Below are 19,628 nucleotides of genomic sequence, written 5' to 3' on the forward strand. Positions count from 1 at the left end.
CAATATTCACGCAGTGGGGGGCAACTTATATTTTAGCTTTTAGTCTAAAAAAGGAGGCCGTTTTCCTATTTATTTCTATTTTTTGTTCTAATTTTGATTCAAAGTCACTATAAAAGATTTATTGCTCTACAACAAAGTTCGTAGCAACCATTGTACATTTTTTGGCCTTCTTTATTGCAAATTTTTTGCTTGAATGTTTTTGCGCCTTTCTTGATGAACATTCCTTGACTTCTGAAGTGACTTTTTTACGCTTTTGTTTCTCCTTTTGTAGTCATCTCTAATGTTCTCATTCCAAAGTGGATCATTTCGCTAAAATGAAAATCGATTACAACATAGCAAAAAGAGGCCTGATGGCCCAGTGGGCAAAGTTTCTGGTGAGGGATCTGGAAGTCAATGGTTCGAATCCCGGCGAATGCAACTACTTTTGAGCCCATAAAAAAATTGTATAGGCTACAGCCCCTGGAAAAATTTGCTTCGCTCGTCGGTTGAGAGCAATTTTTCAGTCATTAAATCAAAAAAATTTAAAATGATAGCAAATTTTATTAGGGAGTCTTGGGGAGTAGTTTCATGATCGCTTATGTACCGAACAATAGCAGGCATATACTATTATAGATAACGTTATTTTGCAGGGAGATTACAACTTGAATTATCTGAGCAAGACAGAAAAAAATAATCATTTTGGCGTCATCTTCAAGATTAGAAATTGTTAAACTAAGGGATGCAATTAGATTTACTGACTCACAATTTGCAATTTTGATCACTGTTTGATATCGAAGAATCAGATAATTGCCTACCTAGTCACAACAACGCGTTTTAACTCCTCTCTTTTTTGTTAACTTTAAATCAAAAACTCAGATTTGAATAATACGAGTTTGCATCATGCTGAGAAGGCCCCTAACCTCCAATATTCACGCAGTGGGGGGCAACTTATATTTTAGCTTTTAGTCTAAAAAACGAGGCCGTTTTCCTATAAATTTCTATATTTTGTTCTAATTTTGTTTCAAAGTCACTATAAAAAAATTATTGCTCTACAACGAAGTTCGTAGCAACTATTGTACATTTTTTGGCCTTCTTTATTGCAAATTTTTTGCTTGACTGTTTTTGCGCCCTTCTTGGTGAGCATTCCTTGACTTCTGAAGTGACTTTTTTACGCTTTTGTTTCTCCTTTTGTAGTCATCTCTATTGTTCTCATTCCAAAGTGAATCATTTTGCTAAAATGAAAATCGATTACAACATAGCAAAAAGAGGCCTGATAGCCCAGTGGGCAGAGTTTCTGGTGAGGGATCTGGAAGTCAATGGTTCGAATCCCGGCGTATGCAACTATTTTTGCGCCCATAAAAAAATTGTATAGGCTACAGCCCCTGGAAAAATTTGCTTCGCTCGTCGATTGAGAGCAATTTTTCAGTCATTAAATCAAAAAATTTTAAAATGAGAGCAAATTTTATTAGGGAGTCTTGGAGAGTAGTTTCTTGATCGCTTAAGTACCGAACTATTGCAGGCATATAGTATTACAGATAACGTTATTTTGCAGGGAGATTACAACTTGAATTATCTGAGCAAGACAGAAAAAAATAATCATTTTGGCGTCATCTTCAAGATTAGAAATTGTTAAACTAAGGGAAGCAATTAGATTTACTGACTTACAATTTGCAGTTTTGATCACTGTTTGATATCGAAGAATCAGATAATTGCCTACCTAGTCACAACAACGCTTTTTAACTCCTCTCTTTTTTTGTTATCTTTAAATCAAAAACTCAGATTTGAATAATACGAGTTTGCATCATGCTGAGAAGGCCCCTAACCTCCAATATTCACGCAGTGGGGGGCAACTTATGTTTTAGCTTTTAGTCTAAAAAACGAGGCCGTTTTCCTATATATTTCTATATTTTGTTCTAATTTTGATTCAAAGTCACTATAAAAAGATTATTGCTCTACAACGAAGTTCGTAGCAACCATTGTACATTTTTTGGCCTTCTTTATTGCCAATTTTTTGCTTGACTGTTTTTGCGCCCTTCTTGGTGAGCATTCATTGACTTCTGAAGTGACTTTTTTACGCTTTTGTTTCTCCTTTTGTAGTCATCTCTATTGTTCTCATTCCAAAGTGAATCATTTTGCTAAAATGAAAATCGATTACAACATAGCAAAAAGAGGCCTGATGGCCCAGTGGGCAGAGTTTCTGGTGAGGGATCTGGAAGTCAATGGCTCAAATCCCGGCGTATGCAACTATTTTTGCGCCCATAAAAAATTGTATAGGCTACAGCCCCTGGAAAAATTTGCCTCGCTCGTCGATTGAGAGCAATTTTTCAGTCATTAAATCAAAAATTTTTAAAATGATAGCAAATTTTATTAGGGACTCTTGGAGAGTAGTTTCTTGATCGCTTAAGTACCGAACTATTGCAGGCATATAGTATTACAGATAACGTTATTTTGCAGGGAGATTACAACTTGAATTATCTGAGCAAGACAGAAAAAAATAATCATTTTGGCGTCAACTTCAAGATTAGAAATTGTTAAACTAAGGGATGCAATTCGATTTACTGACTTACAATTTGCAGTTTTCATCACTGTTTGATATCGAAGAATCAGATAATTGCCTACCTAGTCACAACAACGCTTTTTAACTCCTCTCTTTTTTTGTTATCTTTAAATCAAAAACTCAGACTTTAATAATACGAGTTTGCATCATGCTGAGAAGGCCCCTAACCTCCAATATTCACGCAGTGGGGGGCAACTTATATTTTAGTTTTTAGTCTAAAAAAGGAGGGCGTTTTTCTATATATTTCTATATTTTGTTCTAATTTTGATTCAAAGTCACTATAAAAAATTTATTGCCCTACAACGAAGTTCGTAGCAACCATTGTGCATTTTTTGGCCTTCTTTATTGCAAATTTTTCGCTTGAATGTTTTTGCGCCTTTCTTGATGAACATTCCTTGACTTCTGAAGTGACTTTTTTACGCTTTTGTTTCTCCTTCTGTAGTCATCTCCATTGTTCTCATTCCAAAGTGAATCATTTCGCTAAAATGAAAATCGATTACAACATAGCAAAAAGAGGCCTGATGGCCCAGTTGGCAGAGTTTCTGGTGAGGGATCTGGAAGTCAGTGGTTCGAATCCCGGCGTATGCAACTACTTTTGCATCCATAAAAAATTGTATAGGCTAGAGCCCCTGGAAAAATTTGCCTCGCTCGTTGATTGAGAGCAAATTTTCAGTCATTAAATCAAAAAATTTTAAAAAGATAGCAAATTTCATTAGGGAGTCTTGGGGAGTAGTTTCTTGATCGCTTAAGTACCGAACAATAGCAGGCATATAGTATTATAGATAACGTTATTTTGCAAGGAGATTACAACTTGAATTATCTGAGCAAGACAGAAAAAAATAATCATTTTGGCGTCATCTCCAAGATTAGAAATAGTTAACTAAGGCATGCAATTAGATTTACTGACTTACAGTTTGCAGTTTTGATCACTGTATGATATCGAAGAATCAGATAATTGCCTACCTAGTCACAACAACGCTTTTTAACTCCTCTCTTTTTTGTTATCTTTAAATCAAAAACTCAGATTTGAATAATACGAGTTTGCATCATGCTGAGAAGGCCCCTAAACTCCAATATTCCCGCAGTGGGGGACAACTTATATCATAGCTTTTAGTCTAAAAAAGGAGGCCGTTTTCCTATATATTTCTATATTTTGTTCTAATTTTGATTCAAAGTCACTATAAAAAATTTATTGCTCTACAACGAAGTTCGTAGCAACCATTGTACATTTTTTGGCCTTCTTTATTGCAAATTTTTTGCTAGACTGTTTTTGCGCCTTTCTTGGTGGACATTCCTTGACTTCTGAAGTGACTTTTTTACGCTTTTGTTTCTCCTTTTGTAGTCATCTCTATTGTTCTCATTCCAAAGTGAATCATTTTGCTAAAATGAAAATCGATTACAACATAGCAAAAAGAGGCCTGATGGCCCAGTGGGCAGAGTTTCTGGTGAGTGATCTGGAAGTCAATGGTTCGAATCCCAGCGTATGCAACTACTTTTGCGTCCATAAAAAAAATTGTATAGGCTACAGCCCCTGTAAAAATTTGCCTCGCTCGTCGATTTAGAGCAATTTTTCAGTCATTAAATCAAAAAATTTTTAAATGATAGCAAATATTATTGGGGAGTCTTGGGGAGTAGTTTCTTGATCGCTTTAGTACCGAAATATTGCGGGCATATAGTATTACAGATAACGTTATTTTGCAGGGAGATTACAACTTGAATTATCTGAGCAAGACAGAAAAAAATAATCGTTTTGGCGTCATCTTCAAGATTAGAAATGGTTAAACTAAGGGATGCAATTAGATTTACTGACTCACAATTTGCAATTTTGATCACTGTTTGATATCGAAGAATCAGATAATTGCCTACCTAGTCACAACAACGCTTTTTATCTCCTCTCTTTTTTTTATCTTTAAATCAAAAACTCAGATTTGAATAATTCCAGTTTGCATCATGCTGAGAAGGCCCCTAACCTCCAATATTCACGCAGTGGGGCAACTTATATTTTAGCTTTTATTCTACTAAAGGAGGTCGTTTTCCTATATATTTCTATATTTTGTTCTAATTTTGATTCAAAGTCACTATAAAAAATTTATTGCTCTACAACGAAGTTCGTAGCAACCATTGTACATTTTTTGGCCTTCTTTATTGCAAATTTTTCGGTTGACTGTTTTTGCGTCTTTCTTGGTGAACATTCCTTGACTTCTGAAGTGACTTTTTTACGCTTTTGTTTCTCCTTTTGTAGTCATCTCCATTGTTCTCATTCCAAAGTGAATCATTTTGCTAAAATGAAAATCGATTACAACATAGCGAAAAGAGGCCTGATGGCCCAGTAGACAGGGTTTCTGGTGAGGGATCTGGAAGTCAATGGTTCAAATCCCGGCGTTTGCAACTATTTTTGCGCCCATAAAGAGAACTGTATAGGTTACAGCTCCTGAAGAAAATTGCCTCACTCGTCGATCGAGAGAAATTTTTCAGTCATTAAATCAAAAAAATTTAAAATGATAGCAAATATTATTGGGGAGTCTTGGGGAGTAGTTTCTTGATCGCTTAAGTACCGAACCATTTCGGGCATATAGTATTACAGATAACGTTATTTTGCAGGGATATTACAACTTGAATTATCTGAGCAAGACAGAGAAAATTAAACTGGACATCTTTGCTATAAACTCAGGATTAAAAGTTGTTAAAAAAAGGGATGCAGCCAGATGCACTGATAGAACATTTATAGTTTTTCATTGCTGTTCACTTTTTCATTTCAAAAGAACAGATAATTGCCTGCATTGTAACAACAACTCCTTTTATATCCGAACATTTTCTTGTTATATTCAAACAAAACCTCTCATTGAAATCTGAGAGTGACAACTTGAAAAGTTTAAGAAATTCTCAACTTTTCTCAGTCTAAATTTAACAGAGATCTTGTCCTTGCCGAATGGCGGAGAATGTACCAATGGCAACGATATGTTTGATTCATTCATCAATGTTTTAGAGAACATTGTTGAAAAACACGTATTAATTCAAACTGTTATAAGAGGGGTTCAATTTCTGGAGAGGCGAGACGTACAAAGAATATAAGCATTTAAGAAATTTAGTCAAAAGGAGATTAAGGGAAGCGTACAACAAATATAGGAAAGCATACAGCATCATTTTCTTCCAAAAAACTGCCAACATGTAAAGAACAATAAAAATTCTATAAACAGAAGACTAATCCGAGTGACAACAATGACAAGGTTGATGAAATCAGATTAGATAATGGTGAATATTCAAGGGAACCAAAAAAAAGTTGTTAATTAATTAAATAGATAATTTGCAAATTTAGATGTCTTCAAAAGTTCAGATATTTCTTGTAAATACCCTCATAAACTCAATATACCCAAATTCACATTCAGAACTTTGAAAGGAAAAAATATTTATTCAGACATTGGTTTGATGGACGATAATCAAGCAGCAGGACCTGGTTAGACTCAATTAGTCTCATGAAAAATTGCAAATTAGCTGTAGGCGTACATCTACAGCTCGCATTAAATGAGTGCGTTAAAGAAAAAATTTTTACAAATGAAATGAAACTCGCCGATTTAACACCAAATTTCAAAATGCGATTAATAAGATAGCACATACAATCGACCACTTTCTGTAACTCCGAATTTTGCGAAAAATATTGGGCGCCCCTTTCTGACTCAGATGACAGATTTCATTGGTAAGAGTTAATTGGATTTCAGAAAAAAGTCAGCATCAGATGCAGTTTTTTAACTGGTTTAAACAGTTTGGTCTAATTGAGCTCAAAGCAAAGAAACTGTTGCTATTTTTCTAGAGCTGGTAAAAGCGTTTAATTCCATTTCGCATAAGATTTTTCTTATAAAATTAAAATGTAGGATTTTTCCCAGGAAGCGAAAAAATTGCTGTATTCGTTTCTAGTCAACCGCAGAAAAAAGGTTTTATCTGATTGTGAATTTTTGAATCACGTTGTCTCACAGGGAACTGTGTTAGGACCACTCACTTTTCTTTATATGTGATTGATTTCACATCTAATATGAACACAACGGCTGAAGTAATACAATCCGCAGATGACACAAGTATTGTCAGTTGAGGACGGTAAAGTAGCTTACATGGAAAAGTCGACAAAAATTTTCAAAAAGCAGATAAATATGGAGAAATGACTAAACGATTTTTGCCTACAAAAAACCCAATTAAACTATTTCTCGCGCAAAAATTCTGAATTCAGATTTTCTTATTAAAAGAACGGTGTTCTCACAACACAAAAAGTAGCATATTTATTGGTATTCAAATTGTGGGTAATCTCAGTTTCGATGAGCAGCTGAACAACACCTTAAAAACATGGCTCCTGCTAAAAGATCAATATACCTAAAAATATATCAAATACCCCTGAACGCGCGCATTCTTCTAAAAAAACTTGTGCTTTGACTTTTGTCGTGTTTGGCAATCTTTCAAAATTTATCTGCAAAAAAACTAAAACGCCTTAACCGACAGATTAACTGGGGTTTAAATGTTTGCTTTCTACTCAAAAAGTATGACAGACGGAGAGATTTGCTAATCCAAACACAGACTCTACCAGCTGAGCTAATAATAGCAAAAATGACGCTTATCAAATTTCATGATGATACAGCCGGGCCTGAAAATTCTGAAAAAATTTTTACGAGTATCTAAGTCTCCATTAGAATACTCAAAAATAAACAATTCAAGGTCAGACAATGTCAAAACCGACGTTGGAATGCATTATAAAAGTGGAATAAGTTAACACAGTGGCTTCGATTGGCAAAAAGTTAAACCGTTTTTATGAAAATGTTGAATGATTTCTTGCTCTCACCACATGAGAAAATTCCTTTAAATCGTAACGTAGGTGCTTTTAAACGTTATTTTTAATTTTAGGAAGAAAATCGAAAGAAAATTTCATGTGATACTTTAAGAAATTGATTGATGTTTATTATTATAATTTGTTTCAGCGATGAAGAACTTTGTGTTTCAATTATATATAACCAAATGGTTATAATTTTATTTTACTTGTTGCAATAAATAAAATTGGCTTATTAATTGCTCTCAATTGAAGTTTGGAGCAATTATTATAGCCTTCTGGTCTTTATTAAATGTGATTTTGTGCTTGACGGCATTTTCGTATGGGATAAGAAGTAGCGCTCGGAGGGCATTCAGTGACCCAGCAGCTCTCAGAGAGAGAGAGGGAAAGACTTTATTCTCTTTCGAGAACCATTATTATTTTAGCATATACTCTTGATAAGTTTGCATGAATTACAGACACAGCAAACAAAGAATGTACATATAATGTCTGGATCGAATGTTTTTCGCATGAGGTAGCTCTTCGGAGCTTTCTTGTTGTAGCTGTCAAAGCCATTGATGATTTTGCTTCTGAAAAAATATTTGGCAATTAAAAGTGAAAGACCGAAGAATGAGATGCTAGCGTGCTTATGGTGGTTCTTTAATTCCAGGACATTTGTGGATGATCCGCGCAAACACCGTGAAGGCTCCTCAAATACTAAATACTGTGAGTGATCATAGTTGTACTTATCTAACATCAGTTGCGATAGAAAAGAGAAAGTAATATATTCGAGTTGATAGCAGAGTGGCAGAAAATTGTTGTCTTTAGGTTGCTTCAGGTAAGATGATTTTCGTCCGAATATCCATAAGAAGCTGGAAATTCTCTAATTTGTTAAGCATGGATACATCTGGATACCACGCAGGAAACCCATTTAAAAGTACGGAGAGGACAAGGCTCCGGTAAAGGCGGAGCTTGACATGAGACGTAGTATTGAAATATATTTTCGCTTTCAAACTGAAGAAACATTGACGAGCTTTACAGAGCTTAGAAGTAGCGTGGAAATCCCATTTCAGATCATTACTGATGTATACACCCAGATCCTTGTGTGAAGAGACGTTTTCCAGTACTTCATGTTGTGTCGTAGAAATCTTGGCTGAGCCATTAAAGTGCAAACATTTAGTCTTACATGCATTTGCAATCATTCCATTGCAGATATTTCAAGAATAAAGGCGTCAAAGATCGTCATGGAAATTCAGGTCGGTGAAAAGCATTTTAAGGGCATCTGCGAACAACCAAACCATGGAATCAAGGAAAATGCTTGGTAAATCGTTCACGAAAACCAAAAATAAAAAGGGACCCAGTACGGAGCCCTGCGGTACACCGCTAAGTCATGGAAGAAGTTTTGACTTCGACTTATTGACTTGTGTAAATTGATACCTGTTGCAAAGGTACCACTCCAAATGTGTGCAAAAACTACCATCAAGCTTAAAACGGCGAAGTTTTTCAACCAAGATAGTGTGTGGGACCTTATCAAAGGCCTTCTCATAGTCAAAATAAATTGCAAACTTGTGTTGAGATTTAGAGCTAAAAACTTTTTCGAGTTAATCCAAAAGTTGCAGGACTGCTTCTTTGTGCGACTAGAAGCCAAATTGCTGTGGGTGAAGCTCCTTACTCAAGCATGAATAAAGATAATTGAATATAATTCTTTCAAATAGCAGGGATACTTTTGGAAGTGGGCTGATTGGCCGATAAAATTTGATGTTGTTGCGAGAACCACCTTTGAAGAGCGGAGTGATACGAGCAACCTTCCATATTGCCGGAGACTTACGGCATAAAATAACAACTGAACAAAGGATACAACAGTGAACCAAATAGATAAGGTGATCTCTTCAGAAGTTTTGTTTGGAAACCGTCGGGAGTCAAAGCGGAAGATTCCTTGATTTTTCACGCCTTACTAATCTCTAAGTATACGAAAGTATTTTGAGGCAACTATCAAGGTGTGAAGAAGGGCGGTTATTGATCTTAAAAGTTTTACACCCCTCTATCACCCCATCAGTCAGCCGCAACCGCCCCCACCCCGCTCAATCAACGCCGCACCCACGTCCACCCTCCTCCATCACGGTGATTTGGGCCCCCCTATCGCTTGACTCCCTCATCACGGCAGTGACACCCACCTGGTGCATCCCTAAGCCCCAGCTGGGTACCACTGAAGATCACCGCTCGCCAATCGTTTGAGAGCATTTCGCCCGACATTAGTCTGTTATATTATTTTGATTGCTATTTATCATATCTATTTTGATTATAATTCTGATGCTTGTCACTTTCTCTATCTTTCGCTTAAATTTCTGACTACTGTCAGGATTTATAAATATAGGACTTGACTTGATAAACATAGGAGTTAACTTGCTGCCCCGAGTTGACTACCCTTGTACGGGAGGGGCTTTCTTTTAATTGACCTCTTTTTTTAAAATTGAAGAGCGTTTTTCCAGAGGACAACCTGAAGACCAGAAAACAAACAATAAACCAGAATTGGGGACACAATTTTCTTCTGTAGCCATCAACATAACATCAAGAAAAAAAACAACCATTAGAATGGGCTAGCCTTTCTTTTCTCTTTTTAGATTCAATATGGCAATTGCCCGAGATATTATGCTAGGAGCTCTCCAAAGAAGAGATGACACAATAGAAAAAGTTTTGTGTCATTCTGGGCATTGTATTCTCTACAACTTTAACACCAGAGAAACGAAATGGATCAAAACAGATACTGAAGGAAAAATTTTTGTTTTTGAACGCTCTAAGCGACCAAGTTTTGGCTTCACTCTAATGAATACAAAAAGTCAGCAAAATTTTTCTGAACTTCTATCCCATGATGTTGGACTTCAACTCAACTTTCCCTACCTTCTTTATAAAAACGCCAAGGGCATTTACGCTGTCTGGTTTCACGAAAAAGATGATTCTAGAAAGGTCTATAAGACGCTGACGTCATGTATTTCCAAACTTCAAAGTTCAAAAGAAATTGGAGGAGCAGTTAATCATGACATTATGAACCTCAGTTCGAAGTCCAATCACGTCAAAAGTGCTCACAAACTGTCCTCAAACTCAAACGGAGAAGAGTTAAATGGATCCATATTAAATATGCTCAAATCAGCGGAATCGAAGGTGATTCTTTTTTTAATTGTTTTCTTTCAAACGAAGCTTGTGGCAATTATTTAGGTCCTGATGGTCTTTTTTAAATACATTTTGTCATTTATTGTCAGCATTTAATTTCTTCAGTGCAGTGACTCTTTCCAACTTGGTTTTATATAAGCAAAATTGCTCTCATGAATTTTAAGCTGCTGATTGCAATTGGCGGCAATTTCCTTCCAAAAGTCCAATTGAACGTTCACAGGAATTGGTTTCATTTTTAATAGCCGCCCTCATCTTCTCAGCCGGCTATTATTGCGCTCGTATTTTTTTTTTTACTTGGTCAAACTTTTTTTCGCTTTACCATTTTGCCGCTTTTTCAGCATTTTGCGTGAAATCTTTTTGACTTCTCTAGGCTAGTTTCTCTCATTCTGCTTAAAGTGAATTTGAACATCAGTTGCTAAGCAAAGCAATTCAAAATGAACAGAGTCGGTATAAAAAATTGAAGTCAGAAATAGAAACGGGATAAACCCATAAAGCCCAATTTTAGATGCCCGCTATTTGAACGTCGTTCCTATAAGTCTTAGTTACCACCTCTAATGCTTATTGGTGTTGATAGTAGCCCCTGTAGCCTCTCTCTAAGAAACAGAAGTCTGTTCAACTACGAAATGCCATCAAAATAAATCGGACTTAAAAAATATTTTTGTTTAAAAATCTTTTTTTTTTCAATATATTCTATTCGTTCAATCCCAATCATGCTTATTGGAATCAACGGCGGCTATTTTCGGGCAATTTGCCGGGTATGTTTTACTTTAAATGAAAGAAAGACTTGAATTTCCGATGCTATAGGAAAACCCAAATAAAAATCAGCCCGCTAGCTAAGTGCTTACAATGCTGACATCCGTTACAATAATAAGAACAAACTTTATCCAACTGGAATGTGTTCTGTTGTAAGCACGTTCGGATGTTGCGCAGGCATTCATTTGAAAGTTTGTCAAAGTATTGTGGGAAGATTTGAATTTGAATGGATTTTGGTAAACCCTGCGTCTTGAACCCTGGTAGAAATAAGTTGATCAGACAAACTAGTGCAATATTTTACGAGATGTTTAACATCAAGTTGTTCAATAAAAGATCTTCGTGGTCCAAAAAATCTAGTTGCAACTTTTAAATTTTTCGGATCTTTTCAACAATTGCCCCCCCCTTTGGTACCTAGTAGAGAATCGCCTCCTCTTCTGTGCTATACTTTACCACAATATTAGTTGGCCTACAGTTTAGATAGCCGAAAAATGGTTTAAGCGCAATTGCGGACCGCTGTTCACGGCCATGCCTCACGCACTACGGGATGTAATCCGGAAATCGCGGGTCGGTTATCGCGGCGGCCCACCGACCCGCCAGTCGGAAATTCTTTTCACTTTGTATTCCAATTCGGCTAATTGCCCTAGCATGGCGCATTTTATTCTATCCAGTTTAACACAGTATGAGCATACACGGATAGTTTTTGCTCGTCTCTGATTGGTTAATAAATCACTCGCTTAAATTCTATTCAAGAATAGCCCCCCTTTTGCAAAAGGGGGGGGGGGCAATTGTTGAAACGATCTAATTTTTCGAGGGTTAGGAGAACCTTAATGTGACAATTAATTTGTAAAAAAAAATCGTTTCAGTTTCCAGTATTTTTTCGCATTTCTGAAGCAAAGTGTTACAGTACGGCTAGCAATAGCTTGAAACAAGAAGATTCTCTGAATAGACATGACGGGGAACTTCTGTTTCCTTAATGGTTTGGGTTAGTTGTCGATTATCTAGATAAAACATGAAAATCTTATTAATTGCTCTCAAACAAAGTTTAGCAATTATATTAGTCCTGTCAGTCTTTTTTTACGCGATTTTTCGCTTGACCGATTTTTCGTCAGACCCTTTTGACTTTTCGTCCTCAAAAACGAGATGAACAGGTAGCGCCCAGCGGGCAATAAGTGCTCTTAGAGCTTTTGAGCTTTAACTGTTTTGGAGACTTATACTTATGGTGTGAAGGGTGCTTTTAGAGATTGAAGACCCCTCCACTGTTGACCCCCCCCCCCACTTTTGCCCCAACCCCCCCCCCCCGCGCTGTTACCCCCCACCCCGCTGTTGCCCCAACCTCTCCCCCATCAGCCCTCGGGTCACCCCCTCCCCGTTTCTGGCTACTGACGAACAACCGCTCGGTGAAAACACGCAAATTTATACTATTTTGCACACTTTTTTTCAAGCTTTTTGAAAATTTTTGACCTTTTGATTTTGAGTAGCCCTCGGTGTCAAGTAACCTTCTCTAGGTTTTAATAATAGGTTACTGGATAGTTTCTAGTGGTAATGGAATGGTATCAACATTTTAACATCACAAATTTTAGCTTTTTTGACAAAATGTGCAATTTTTTCAAATTTTTGACATTTTCTATTCCTTATTCAGTTCTTTCCAGGGACCAGAAAACATCCTAAGGGTTTGTTAATAATTCACTGACAATTGTTTGGCCATGGATTAGTTTTTCAAATTTTAATGGCTTAAATTTTAGCATTTTTTTTATAAGACTTGCTTTTTTTCAAGTTTTTTTTTTAAATTGTTTTTTTTTAAGGTGTTTTCTGCCTCAAGAACAAGGAAACCTCCTCAAGGTTTTAAAAATAGGCTACTGTATAGTTTCTAAATGTAATGGAAGATTTTTCAAGATGTTATCACGAATTTTAGCATTTTTGACAAAACTTCCGTTAGGGTTTGTTAATAAGTTACTGGTATTTTTTTGGCTATTACTTGGTTTGTAGTTTTAGCATTTTTTAAATAACTTGCAATTTTTCTCACATTTTTAAAAAATTTTTAAGTTTCTCCAGCCTGAAGTGCCACATAAATTTCTCTAGGGTTTGATAATAGCTAACTGCCTGGTTTCTGGATATAATGGGAAGTTTTCAAGGATTTTATTATCACGAATTTAAGCAATTTTTTTTAAAAATATATATTTGCAATTTTAAGTTTTTTGATTTTTTTAATTTTTCCGGCAACAGTGTCTTAGGAAACCCCTCCAAGGCTTGAATATAAGCTGTTGTTTAGTTTCTGGAATTATTGGAATGGTTTACAATTTTTTAATGACTCCAGCTTTAGGATTTGTTTGATAAAAAATAATTTTTTTTTAAATTTTCGAAAAATTATCACCATAATCCAGGTTTATGGATCTTTGAGACGGTAAAACTGTTTAAAGCTTGAAATAAGGATACTGGATAGTCTCTTGAGACAATGAATAGGTTTTGAAGATTCTAATATCTTGACTTTGAGCAAGATTTTGTTAAAATTCGCAATTAATTTCAAACTTAACTATCCTTATTGACCAACAAAACTTTTGAAGTCTTGCAGATGGGTTACTTGATAGAAATCCAGAGACTGAAAATTGTTTTCAACATTTTTTTCCATTGTGAAATCTCGAAACTTTTCTTTTAAATTTTGCAATATTTTTAGATTATCAGTTTTTTCTACTTGTTTTATTTTCTGACAAGGCAAGAAAACTAGAAATTGCAAAGTCGAAACAAGTTAAAGCTAGCCTCACTAAACCTTGGCTAGCTACTGACAAAGCTAACCAATCGCCGGTTGTTTGAGAGCAATTCGCCCGACGTTTGTCGGTCATGTTTTTTTAAACTATTGTAACTTCTACAGCCACATTTACCAGTGTTTTTGACCAAAACGTTTTTGCTCAGGACAGATGAGGGCATGAAAAAAGTTATTATCGAATCAGAAGTTTTGGAGGTCGGATTCTCTGACCTCCAAAAATACCTTAAATCTGTCTTCATTTGTAATAGATATCCGGAAACAATGTCTTAGCAGAATAACACAACCAACGAAGGGATATTGAAGTGCCAATAATTTAGTGATTTATTCTCCAGTGTATTCCAAAAATGTAATACAATCACTATGAAAATGTGTTAGATCAAAAATATAACAAAGTGAACATCGACGAAGAAAAAATCAGAGATACTGGCAAAACTTCAAACCAACAAAGCATGTAGACCTGACAGTATTGGTAATACAGTCTTAAAAAAACCTGCCAGCTCTTTCAAAATCCGTGCTTATAGTATTCCAAGTGGCTTTGAACAAAGGGCATTTTCCATCATATTGGAAAAGGAGCGAAGTAATCCCGATTTTCAAAGACGAAAACCGAGCCTTGATTGAGAACTACAGATCAATCAGCTTACTTTGTATTGTGTCGCAGGTTTTAGAGAAATTAATTTTCAATCAAATTTACGAAATAGTTAAGCCATATCTCGATAAGTCCAACATGGATTTTGGAGACACAGGTCTGTTGTGATGCAGCGACTAATTTTCCTCGAGCTTCTTTACAAAAGTCTTGATGAAAATGAAAATAAGTTATATATCCTCTACCTACATTTTAAATAAGCCTTCGATAGTGTGCCACACGATAAATTACTCGCAAAAGTGGAGCTGCACATAGGTGGTAACTTCCTGAAAATAATAGCCAGCCACCTTACTGAAAGAATACATTATGTTGAAATAATAGACTGTAAATCCGAAATTGCCCCAGTTACTACTGCTGTCCTGCCATAATCGTCATTAGGTCCTCTATTTTTATTATTTATGTTAACAATCTACCAAAGCGAGTGAAAGTGTGCGAAGCTTTTGAATATGCTGATGACTTTAAGTTAGTAACAACACAACCGGCAGCTGTACGATCGGATCTTGAATCTATCGATTACTGGTGCGTAGAAAGCGTAATGAAACTGATTGAAAAAATGCTATATTTTACCAGAGCAGCGAGCATCATTTTAATTTAAATTCAAAATTCCTTGAGAAGAATTGAGCAGAAAAACGTGGGTGTGACAATGTTGACCAAATTCTACTGGAAAGCGAATAGACAAAAGCGTCGTCCAAAAACTTCAAATGCGTTCAACTTTCTTAAACTTAACGTTTCTGTTTTAGCGAACTCTTGGACAAAACTCAATGTTAATGTGGGATATGTCATACTAGTTATAAGCTCCGCCTCAATGGTTTGGTTTGTTAAGAAAATTGAATGCAAAGAAATAGAACGTATCCAAAAGAGAGCTTGGATTTCAAGTAGTTGGGAAGTGAATTACAAAAAGAGGCTATCAGAACTCAAGCCTCTGCCTTTGTCGTACTACTTCGAACCCCTTGCTTGAACTAGTAAGGCTTGTAACCTTCTTGCAGGGCATTTACAACATCAAATTGTAAAATTAAAAACTAATCAATGCACAAAATGAGCTCATAGAAATCAATAAATTTTGTACAAAGACCGATGAAATATTTTGTGAGATCCAGCAAACTAAAAAATATTTTCAGGAAATGCACAAATATTGAACTGAAGGACGTTGATAAGTTCTTAATAGAAGTTTACTGGAATTATTTCGAAAATTGCTACTTTGAGGTCAACTCCTGTTCCTGGACCCTGCTCTGCAACTGTGGCAACTGCAAAACAGTTCAGAAAGTGATCCACTCGATCCTTCAATGACGGGTACAATCCCCTATGTGAACGACACATAAGCCTAAAATTTAGTTAGCACACGTTTTAGGAAAACTCATTTGATAGTATTTATCATAATTTAAGTGCAACAAGGTATTTCGTAATCGAAGGTTTCTCACTCAGGTTGCTTGGTTCCTCTGAATTTTTTTCCCCGATTGTTAATTTCATTCTTTTTGAATGTAAAACAAACGTTTCTGGAATATAATTTTGGATATATTGTTTTGATATATATTATGATTTCAAATGCGAATGTGGGAACATTCTGTGCCACGCACAGAACAACTCTTGTATGAATTTTTGTTTGATTTTTTTCACCAACCGCTATTAAGTGGCACATGTGATGCCCTTCGCTATTATTGACCATTGTCAGATTTTATATTTGTATACAGGAGTTTTCTTGACTCCCCAATTCGAACAACTAGTCTACTCTTTTAGAGGGCGGGGGTGGTGGGGGCTTTTTAAGGACTCAGACAGTCAGGGATCTTATAAAAAACGCATATTGGGATCGTCCTTCGTGTTTTCATTGAAATGCAACAACAATCTCTTAAGCGTGAGGCTGCATCGTGGCGCTTTGTACTGACAGTTTCATTAACGATATAAGATCGTAGTGTCAGAAATGTAATTGTTACGGCAGGCACAATTAACCTTTTTGAGCAAAGCATCAGTGCTGATGTGACCTGTTCAAATATATGACAAAATGTACTGACTAGTCGAAAAGAATAAGTTCTATCAAATAATCGTAACGGATATGACTCTAATTAGTCAATTTGGACGTAATTATGAACATAAACAGTTGCTACCGTTGATCGAGATAATCGAGTATAAGAAATTTAGATAGACATATTTCGCCGGATGTTCTTCACATCAATCTAAAAGATATCAGAGAGTTGGTCTCTGATTTCCGGTGTTCTGTTAAACAAATGAAGTGTTGGGATAAATAATTCATACCTGAGTTTTAATGTTTTTGAAAATATTTTAAAATATTCTTGGATCGTTTAGCATAATTTTCGATTTGAAGTTCTGGTCGCCGCAGAATTTTTCTAACAATATTTCTCTGGAGAACTTTTCTGTATTAATGCTCGGTTAGGGAGAAAGTTGCAATGTTGATTGTTGCTTATTTATAACAATTTCAGTCACGACAATCAGTCCCTTTCGTCTAGTGTCGGTTAGAGTGGCAATATGCAATATAGTTGTGATTTTGACCCACCTTTGCATCAAGAATAGGGGGGAAACAAGACTCCCTTCTACTTAATTGATGAGTGATATAAAGTTTGGTTCAATTAATCAACAGTATTAACTGTTCTTTAATGTAGCTAAATGCGTAGCTGAATTTTTCCAAAGGAAAAGGGCATATATATCAAGGACAAGGTTGAAATGAATCATCATTCCATCGTCGAGTTCTGTGATGTAATTATTCGGGAAAGAAATAAGATGCCCGGACTGAACGGCAAGTCAATATCAGTTCTGATTCAGAGCTATGATCATGTCACTTTTTACACTTGTCAGTATAAATGCAAGTCTTGCTGAACATAAAACTGAAAATCGCGGCACGTTACAAAAATTTTCGAAATTCTCATTCGAAAAATTTTGAAAAGTTGGTTTTGACTTAGGAATCAACTTGCAAGTGTATTCCAAGTCTTGGCAAAGACTCGCAGACTTGTTTTTAGACATGCACGGAACTGATATGTGCGTGTAGACATGCATTTAGACTGGCCCAGTACTGATCTTGACTTGCAGTTCAGTACGGATGAGTTCTTTAATTGATTTTTATCGCAATAATTAAAATTTTAATGATTTTTGCGCCGAAAATAGCTGAGTGTTGAAGCTTTGTAAAGAAACAGAAAATATTTCTTTTCCTGACTTGGTTTTAATCTATCGGTCTGTATCTTGTGACATCTCATTTTTTTTACTTTTACCAAGGATATTTGTTTCTTGTCATATCGTACCCGTAGTCAGACACTTGGAAGAGCAGCGTACCATCTAGACGTCTGGGTTTGGTATTGGTAATTTTCCCTGACATCGTATCTTTTCCGGTTTCTAACTCCATGATTTTTGTTTTTAGAGCAAGCCGCCTAAAGCCAACAGCAGCAATCACAACAGCAAACGCACTCCTAACCACAACAGTGCTCGGAAGAACAGAGTGAATAGTGCCTCCTCTTACAGCGATGTTAAATCATCACTTTTGTTATCTGCGAGTCCTACAGCAACATCAGTAGCCAATATGACAGCAAAATCATCGCAATCATCAGCTCACAACAGTAGCAACAATTTATCATCGGGTGCAAAAGTACCCCAGGTTAGAGCTTTGCCAGTATTGGGGAATGTCAGATGTGTGCTTATAGTTACGACGTATTATCTCGGCCATATATTGCGATTGCTTTAGTTTCTTCAACTCGAGAAGGTCGTATTCAAGTTTTCGTAGTACCAACTTTTTCGTAGAATTTCTGACCATGTCGGGAGACAAATTCCCCCACTTCTCACGCCCACCCCACCCCTCCGCCTCATTCCACCTGTAACCCCGCACGCTCGCCTCCCACCCGCGATCAGCACATCTCCCATGCTCACCCCACCCCCTCAAGCTGAATCTAGCCTCACTAAGTCGCACTCTCTGCTAGCAATGTCTTTTTCATATATTTTTTATCTCCTGGCTATTGAAACTAAGATTGAACAAAATTCCCATATTTTTTTCAGAAAACGATTAAGTTGAATCAAATTATTCAATAGTAAAAAAGAATGAGATGATTAAATGATGAAGTGCTGTTTAGACTGGTTCTGCATCAAGTGGATATGGAAGTGGTGCAGGAATGGACGGAACCTCATTCCTCAACTCAGTCAAAGCCGCCAAAGAGGCTTCAACTCACCCCTCTTCTAACCAGTGCAACTCTGCCTCGATTGGATCGACAGCCAACAGTGCCTTCGTTCCCTTTCTCAGATCCAATTCTGCCACTGGAGCCATCGGTCAGCAATACCTCCAACAGCAACACCAGCAGCAGTCAATTATGGGAGGAATATTACAGAATGGAGCCACTGGGTGTGATGAGAAGATGCCCCCTCTACTACAGCAGATGTTCTCATCCCAGAACTCGGCTTCGCAAAGTCGACCAGCTTCACATGACCATACCAAAGGTCTGTATGAAATGTTCTATTATTAATTGCTCTTTTTTCGCTTAACCATTTTGCGTTTTTCTTCTAGAACATGCTGTGACTTCTCAAGTGACTTTTTACGCTTTCGTTCTTCTTGTTTGAGTAATCTCTATTGCTCTCGCTCCGAAGTAAAGCCTGTTCCTAAAATAAAATCGATTGCAGCAAAGGAAAAAAGGACCTGATAGCCGAGTGCGCAGTGCTTCTGGTGAAGGAGGGGTAGGACCGTGGTTCAAATCCCGTCTGCCAAATCCGGATCATGAACTATTTTTGTACCCATAAAGAAAAATTGATCTAGGCTACAGCCCCTGAATTAAATTGCCTCGCCTGTCGTGCTAGAGCAATTCTTCCGACATTAGTCGGTTTATGTTTAATAGCCGCACAGCGATAGCTTTGGTTTTTTACAATTCAAAGAATTTAAATTGTATTGGGGCGCTGTTTTTTTACGATGTGTTCACACATTTTTCAATGACTTCTTTCAAAACGGGATAAACAGGTAAAGCCCAGCGGGCATTATGTTTCATTAGAGACCCAAAGTGGT

General features: G+C 36.5%; 1 protein-coding gene across 1 annotated transcript in view; it reads left to right on the forward strand.

Moving 5' to 3' along the window:
• The first annotated feature begins 9,922 nt into the window (after nucleotides 1-9,922).
• Nucleotides 9,923-19,628, forward strand: part of LOC142351183 (uncharacterized) — a 28,409-nt gene continuing 18,703 nt past the window's right edge. The window contains exons 1-3 of the mRNA XM_075403305.1: nucleotides 9,923-10,481; nucleotides 18,009-18,242; nucleotides 18,712-19,072. Coding sequence (XP_075259420.1) covers nucleotides 9,951-10,481; nucleotides 18,009-18,242; nucleotides 18,712-19,072 — 1,126 coding nt within the window. The 5' untranslated portion in view covers nucleotides 9,923-9,950. The remainder of the gene's footprint in view (nucleotides 10,482-18,008; nucleotides 18,243-18,711; nucleotides 19,073-19,628) is intronic.

This window comes from Convolutriloba macropyga, chromosome 12 (genome assembly GCF_964194025.1).
Source record: "Convolutriloba macropyga chromosome 12, txConMacr16.3, whole genome shotgun sequence".
In the NCBI taxonomy this organism is placed as follows: domain Eukaryota; kingdom Metazoa; phylum Xenacoelomorpha; order Acoela; family Convolutidae; genus Convolutriloba; species Convolutriloba macropyga.